The sequence below is a fragment of the Leptopilina heterotoma genome, unplaced genomic scaffold (assembly GCF_015476425.1).
Source record: "Leptopilina heterotoma isolate Lh14 unplaced genomic scaffold, ASM1547642v1 Lhet_168, whole genome shotgun sequence".
Taxonomy (NCBI): domain Eukaryota; kingdom Metazoa; phylum Arthropoda; class Insecta; order Hymenoptera; family Figitidae; genus Leptopilina; species Leptopilina heterotoma.
The window spans coordinates 934579-943019 of NW_025110884.1; the positions used below are offsets into that span (position 1 = coordinate 934579).

An 8441-nucleotide genomic window follows, 5' to 3' on the forward strand; every position below is an offset into this window, starting at 1 on the left:
TACAAGCAGTAGTTTGCAATTGTTACCGTATACTTATGCTTGGAACGTTCGTTGCGGTTACACGTATTGAACATTAAAAGCCAGTCTTCAGATAAATAGCAACTCGGCATTCCCTTGCTGTTGTATACAATTAAAGGAAACTGCTATCTTGAATCAATGTTTCGAAAAGGGGCAATGAGTATACTACTTTGTTGATGTTTATGAGATTCATTTGGTACTCATATTCAATTCACATTTTTTATTCGAAATTTTTATTTTCATTTCATCTTGTCAATCAAAATTTCATTAATCTTGTCAATCTTTAAAATGTAATTACTTGAAAAAAAAACTTTTATATTTTCTGTAAAAGCTTTTTTTGGTAAATTACATTCATTTGTAAAAAATCTTTTTTAAAAAGTGTACCAGCTGCAATAGCCTTTCATATTATCTACATATATATTGAAGCCATAAAGAGCCCTGATCGTCGAATTTATATGTCACAGTGAAATATCTACATTATATGTCAAAGAAATATCAAACCCTCAAATGAAGGACTCTGGTGATATATATAGAAGAAAGAAGACACTACTCCCTTTCTGTAAAAAAAGAAACGTAAATATCATTAAAGTCACATTTTATGTACTGTGACTGAAAATAACGATTGTCATGTCGAGAAAGGACCACGTGATAAATAACATAATACCAGTTGAAAGACTGATACTGTCACTACAGGGCGGGACAGTTTCTCTTAAGAAACAATTTATGAAAAAATTTATGGAAACATTTTTTTACCCAACTTTTTTATTTCTTCCCCTTTTGAATTTTGCAACACCGCTGAAATTTATAACATACTTACACAATTTTCAAGGTAAATGAAAGAAATTTCAGACACAAGTGCAAATATTGGTGAACAATTTTCGTATTATGAGAATAAATACTGATATTCTGCAATGTGTGTACATTTTTTTATGAGGAAAATGAACAAATTCCTTTTTTATTTGACACACGAAAAAAAAGAATTTTCCTTATTATTCTTTGGGGAAAAAATTGTATATAAGTCAGGATGTGACAATAAGACGTGCCATTGTGTGTATCAATTATGAAACGTGAAATTATTCTTCTGCTGTGTGTGGGTTTGCTGCTGACTTTTGTTTCGGCACAAGACGATCCCGATGATCTCGAGGATCCTGAGGAGGAAACGGACGATGAGGATGATACTAATACTGATGAACCAGATACTCCGGAACCTCCGACTCTACCGCCTGTAACACCACCGCCAGTTACTCCTCCACCAGTAACTCCACCTCCGGATACTCCACCTCCAGTTACTCCACCGCCAGTGACTCCTCCGCCAGTAACTCCACCTCCGGATACTCCTCCGCCAGTCACTCCACCGCCAGTAACTCCACCTCCGGTTACTCCACCTCCAGTTACTCCTCCGCCAGTAACTCCACCTCCGGATACTCCTCCGCCAGTTACACCACCTCCAGTTACTCCACCTCCAGTTACTCCTCCGCCAGTTACTCCACCTCCAGTTACTCCACCACCAGTTACTCCACCTCCAGTTACTCCACCTCCGGATACACCACCTCCAGTTACTCCTCCGCCAGTTACTCCTCCACCAGTTACTCCACCACCAGTTACTCCACCTCCAGTTACTCCACCTCCGGATACACCACCTCCAGTTACTCCACCTCCAGTTACTCCTCCGCCAGTTACTCCACCTCCAGTTACTCCACCACCAGTTACTCCACCTCCGGATACACCACCTCCAGTTACTCCTCCACCAGTTACTCCACCACCAGTTACTCCTCCACCAGTTACTCCACCTCCATGCGTAACTCCTCCACCAGTAACTCCACCACCCTGCGTGACTCCTCCTCCTCCAGTAACTCTCCCTCCTTGTGTTACTCCTCCACCACCCTGTGCTATTACTCCAACTCCAGTGACTCCTCCAAGTTGCCCTACTCCTCCTCCTCCAGTAACATGTCCTACCGTGACATGTCCCGATTGCCCCATAATAACACCATGTCCTGCATGTCCCTCAGTTTTACCATGTCCCACATGTCCCCCATGTCCACCTCCCGAATGTCCAGTTGTCACATGTCCAACGGAACCATCGAGGCCTTGCCTAAAACACGGAAAACAATGCTCCGAGAATTCAGATTGCTGCTCTGGAAATTGCCGTAAGTTTCCCTATAATCTCGAAAATCTGAATTATATAAGTTTTCTATACTTGGGACAAAGTTCATCAACTGTCCAGGTCAAAAAATTAATTTTCTCCAAACTTTGTCAAAATTTTACTATTATTAGTAGAAGTGTAAATAACAATTATTATAGAATTTGATAAAATATTTTTTGAGTCACGGAGTTTCAAAATTTTGTCTTTCTTGAAAAAATCTTTTTTTTTAGATTTAATTTATTGATAAGTAGAATTAATCAAATTAAACATGTTAATAGTGATTTTTAAAGGGTTTTTCACGAGCTACAAGCTGGTGATGAAAAAAAATGGTTTTCATTTAATTTGACCTTGAAATTCAAGGTCAAATTCTTAATTTCAATATATATCAAAAACGGTTTTTTTATTTTTTTTTCTAACCTATCACAATGGAAAGCTTACTTTTTTTCCTATGAGCTTTGTAAAAATTAGAGTGGGACCTTGAAAATTTTTCAAGAAAATCATTATTTTCTTTATAAAATAATGATTTATAATTATTTTCTTGAGAAATTTTTAAGGTCCCACTCTGATTTTTACATAGCTCATAGGAAAAAATGTAAGCTTTCCATTTTGGGACAGGTTAGAAAAAAAATAAAAAACCGTTTTTGAGATATATTGAAATTAAGAATTTGACCTTGAATTTCAAGATCAAATTGAATGAAAATAAATTTTTTTCATCACCAGCTTGTAGCTCGTGAAAAACGATTTGAAAAACACTATTCACATGTTTAATTTGATTAAATTTACTTATCGATATATTAAATCGAAAAAAAGATTTTTTCAAAAAAGTCCAAATTTTGAAACTCCGTAACTCAAAAATTTAGGTCAACCCCGAAAAACAATTTTTTAGACCCCAAAAAAGCAACAACGCTTTACGGTGTATTTTTTTACACTGATTTTAAATCCTTTGCTAGAATTTCCATAGTTTGTCAAATTTCAAAATGGCGGAACCAATATGGCGGAAAAAAGAGTTAAACGTCACTTGGATTTGCTTAAAACTTATTTTTTCTAGGGGTTTTTGGGGTCATTTTATTATTCAGAATCAATGACCCCAAAAAACACCCGAATAAAAAGTTATAAACAAACCTGATTAATTTTAACAATTTTGTCAGCCATATTGAATCCGCCATTTTGAATTTTTAAATTCTGACTTCATATTTAAAGTAGAATATAAATTTCTTTATAAGAGTAATATATTTTGAGTGGCATTAACAATTGTTTAAAGTAGTTAAAAAAATTAAATTGCAATTATCTCAAAAACCTGCAGCTTCTTGAGTTTTTGACCTCAGTGCGGTTTTAATTGTTTTTGTCAAATTTCTATTAATTAAAATAGTAAAGTTTCTTTATTTAAATCAGTAGATTATTTTACTATCAATTTAGTCGGATTTTAATATTAAATTAATATAGTTTTCCACTAAATAATTCTATTTATAAATATCTAAATTCTGAAAAGCTATAAAGGAAAATTTTCGCCTTTAACAGTAGTTTTTTAATAGTCAAAATCCTCACTACTTAATTGATAAATGAATTCGCACTCTTTAATTAGTAGAAAACTGGTAAAAAAATTAATAATACTATTAATAATAATCAATAACTAATAAATATTTAATAATAATTATTAATTAATAATACCTATTAATAGTAAATTTCAATTTCTCCCTCATCTGAAATAAATTCCTGAATGAAATAATAATACCTATAAATAATTAAAATAAAATAATTTTTATCCTTTCAGGAAGGGCACTATTTCTTAGCTACTGCTCAGGTTTATAAATCTAAATGTCACAGGAACTAGGAATTAAAAACATCCTTCTACGTTCATCGTATTTTATATTTATTTGCAAAAAATATTTTTTGCCTATTGTAATTTTTTCTACATATTGTATTTAAAAAAAAATGCGGATAGAAAAAAATAGGTCTGAATAAATTATTCACCTCTACAACTAGAAATGGAACAATTGTTTTTTTCTACTTTTTCAACAATAAACTTTTTTACCTATATTTAAAGTTTGCATTTTTAACGTATTTCCTCTACTCTTCAAAAATTCTGATTAAAGGTTCGTATCATGTATTTTTAATTTCCCTATTTATTTTTTTATACAAAATTTAGAATAGCATCCGAATGCTAACAGGAATATATTTAATTTTTACCTATTTTATTAAAGAGACTTCACAAGAATTAAATTTAAAAAATAAATTTTTTTCTCATTTTACACGGAGAAAAAGTTTTACTTACTTCTAAAGGGTATAGCCGGATAAGTATGCAAAAAGTGCCCCCGCATGTATTTAATTCATAATTTATCCATACATTCCTACCCACTTAAAGATAACATTCTGAAATTTTGAACTCAAAATTCGCTTTTTTGGGGGAGTTATGGAGGGGGAAAGAAAAATCAAAAAATGCGTTTTTCTCGAAAACTACTGAACCGATTTTAATGAAATTTAAATATGTTATAAATGTCAACAAAACAGTTTTAAAAAAAAATTTTTGAATTTTTTTTTTCAAAAAAATCCAAAAAATTTTTTTTTTGAATTTTTCAAAAAAAAATTTTTTTCATTTTTTTAAGAGCGACACCCGCCATTTTTTTACTATTTACTCGTCAAAGTGTCTATTTAAAGAAAAAAATTTTGCCCAATTTTTTTTTGAGGTGCGTGATAGTGAAAAAAATAAAAACCGCAAGTGGGTACAATGTACCGGGTAGGGTTTTTGAGTTATTTACTGTGACACACACTGAAATCATGTCAGGCAAAACTTTTTAATTAAGTAGATCACATAAGAGACTGAAATGATAAAATACATAAAAATGTCACTTTAATAGAACCAAAAAATTTTTTTTCTGAAAATTTCAAAATGAAATTTTTTAAAAAACAGATTTTTGGAATTTTTTGAAAAAAAAATTTGAAACTTTTTTTATCTCTTTAATTGTCTTTTCAACATATACAAAGCTCATTAAAATGCATACAATAGTTTTAGAGAAAAATGCGTTTTTCGATTTTTTATCCCTCCATAAGCTCAAAAAACTCAAAACTTTGAGTTTAAAATTTCAAAAAGTTATTTTGTGGGTAGGAATGAATAGGAAAAATATATTTGGATCACTTTTTCCATACTTGTCCGGTTTTTGACATTTTACTCAAAAAGTATATTTTTTAAAAATTTGGGAAAAAAAAAGGTTAAAGGGGACATTATAAGGTACTTTTTACAACAAAAGATAAAGTGGTCACTTCAAAAAATTACTCTGAAAAATTTTTTTGAAAATTTCAAAAACAAATTTTTTTTCTTTTTTTTGACAAAAAAATTTTGATTTTTTTTACTAAAGTCGTCTTATCTATTTTTACAACCTCTTAAAATTTCATTAAAATTGGTTCAGTAGTATTCGAAAAAAATAAGTTTTTTGATTTCTCGTTCCCCCTCCATAACTCCCCCAAAAAAGCGAATTTTGAGTTGAAAATTGCAGAAAGTTATAGTCATATGGATAGTAATGTATGGGCCAAATTTGAGAAAAATAGATGCGGGGGCAATTTTTGCACACTTAACCCCCTAAGCCCCAGTTAATTGTATCTGAAATTTTTGTTATGAAACTTCAAAATATGATTCACGTTTCGGAAAATTTTCCGCCATCTTGGATGCGCCATTTTGAATTTTTTAAATTTTATAGTAGATTTATAATTAGAAACCTAAAAATGACTCGAAATAACAAATTTTTAAAGAATATGATGGATTTTTCAAAATTTAAGCTGTACATTGTACCCACTTGCGGTTTTTATTTTTTTCACTATCACGCACCTCAAAAAAAAATTGGGCAAAATTTTTTTCTTTAAATAGACACTTTAACGAGTAAATAATAAAAAAATGGCGGGTGTCGCTCTTAAAAAAATGAAAAAAAAATTTTTTTGAAAAATTCAAAAAAAAATTTTTTTTTTAAACTGTTTTGTTGACATTTATAACATATTTAAATTTCATTAAAATCGGTTCAGTAGTTTTCGAGAAAAACGCATTTTTTGATTTTTCTTTCCCCCTCCATAACTCCCCCAAAAAAGCGAATTTTGAGTTCAAAATTTCAGAATGTTATCTTTAAGTGGGTAGGAATGTATGGATAAATTATGAATTAAATACATGCGGGGGCACTTTTTGCATACTTATCCGGCTATACCCTTTAAATCAGTTAAAAATAACTGATTTGAAGATAAAAAAAATCAGTCACTAATTCAAATAGTAATATTCCTATACTTATAATTTAGTTATTACTAAAAATTATTATTAAATAAATTATTAAGGGAAGTGTTCCGGTTGTGGGCACCCTTTTGTTTTTGCCTCATAACATTTGTCCATGTGCATATTATTCAAATATATGTGTACGAATTTAAAGCTAGAGGTCTAAGGTGACTGTCAGTGAAGGAATTAAATTGATTCCTTTAAATAAAAAAGTTTTATTAGAAATTTAGTGAAATGGGAATTTTTTGACAAAAAAAATTTTGTACCCGGTTGTGGGCACCCTTGAAAAATCCGCTAAAAATGGAAAAATATTAAAGGAAACCAACACAAATAAAGAAGAAATGAAAGTTTCTTTATTTTAAGAGAATTTGCCGGGATAAAGAACAAAAATGATGACACGTTTTCACACTATGCTCATCGCTAACAAAAGCATAATGCTTGCATGTGAAGTAGCTAGTACGCATACCATAACGCACTTCTAATGCACTGAACGACTATATTCATCGCATTTAATGGAGTTTGCGGCTGTCAATTTCCTTGGCAGAAAGTTTAGATAGATGAGACAGTAGTCCTCATCATTGTCAGATGGTAGAGCCTCCTTAACATAAAGGTGCCCACAACCGGGAATGAAAGTCATTTTTTAAAAAGACCAACACATTTTGTGATGCAGGATTTTGGTTAAACACGAAGGTAAATCACAAAATATAATGACAACACTGCAAAAAAAAATTAAACCCTTTTTTTCTGAACGAATCTACACCCATATGTTGCTCTTCGAAAACAATACAAAATTACTTTTTTATTTATTTAATGCAAATTTTCTTTATTATGCTCACAGCTATTACACAAATGCATATATTTGTTTCGTTATCAATACGAAAAGTCCGTATTGTCAACGAACACGACTTGCAATACTTAGTTCAGTAAAGTCTGCTTGCCGTCGAAGTTTACGTAGGGGTGCCCACAACCGGAGGGTGCCCACAACCGGCGCATTTCCCCTATTAAATTAAATATAAAATTAAATTATTATTTAAAAATAACTAATATTTCAGTTCTGATTCAAATTTAGAAAATAGAATTGAGCGAAATTTTTTTTTTTTAAATAGCGAAAGTATATTAATTTAAATTTTAAGCAACTAAAAATTTCGCTAATATAATAGTGAAATTTGCAACTATTCCAGTCGAAGATTTTATTTCGTGTGTACAAACAAATCAAAGAAACATAAAAAATAAATAAAAATAAAAAAAGAAAAAAAATTTTGAAAACAAGAAATCAAAGAAGAAAAACAAGTTATTAAAATACATTTTATTGGCCTCTAAACTGAACGAATTTTTTATTCTCTCTTTCCCTCCCAAAACATCGTAAACGAGAAAAATAGAATGTCAACTTCAAATCATATTGTGTACATATGTGCTGATGGGACACATATGACAATAGAAATCGAACATAAATCTTTTTAGAGAATAGAGAGAGAAACATTAAATCTGTACTATAACCCAATATATGATTCGAAAATTGTTGGCCAAGTCCATCTACTACAAAAAAAAGAAAAAAATAGGACAATAATACTTATTTTACGAAGCGGCTGAAAAGCAATTGAAACTATCCTTTTATATAGAACTATGTTTAATATAGCGTAAAAGACATTCAAAAAAAAATCCTCTCCTCATTTTTATTTGTCCAGAAAAAAATAGGGACATCTTGAGAAACGATTTTCGTGCGTAATGTACAGAAAGTAAGATGAAAATTGCAAACTTATGAGAGGTGGTTCTTATTTTTACTGTCTAGCGTTTTTTTCATGAGATTTCATATATATATATATATATAACCATACCATTTTATATAAATGTATATATAATATATAAAATACCTGATGCCAGCTGTCCCACGCGCTGGTGACTGGAATCGTAATTTTCGTTTACTTTACGACCCAGTTCGTGTCTTTAAACGAGTTTTCTGATCGATTCACATATTGCACGCCTCAAAAACCATTGACATTTAATCAAAAAAATATCACTGTCATATTTCAT

At 30.8% G+C, this 8441-nt stretch overlaps 1 protein-coding gene across 1 annotated transcript; it reads left to right on the forward strand.

The window, feature by feature from the left end:
• Positions 1 to 1047: 1047 nt before the first annotated feature.
• On the forward strand, positions 1048 to 4198 carry LOC122499461 (proline-rich extensin-like protein EPR1). Its single transcript, XM_043607836.1, has 2 exons — positions 1048 to 2165; positions 3933 to 4198. The coding sequence occupies exons 1-2, from the start codon at positions 1079 to 1081 to the stop codon at positions 3968 to 3970; spliced, it is 1125 nt and encodes a 374-aa protein (XP_043463771.1). The 5' UTR covers positions 1048 to 1078; the 3' UTR covers positions 3971 to 4198.
• Positions 4199 to 8441: the final 4243 nt, after the last annotated feature.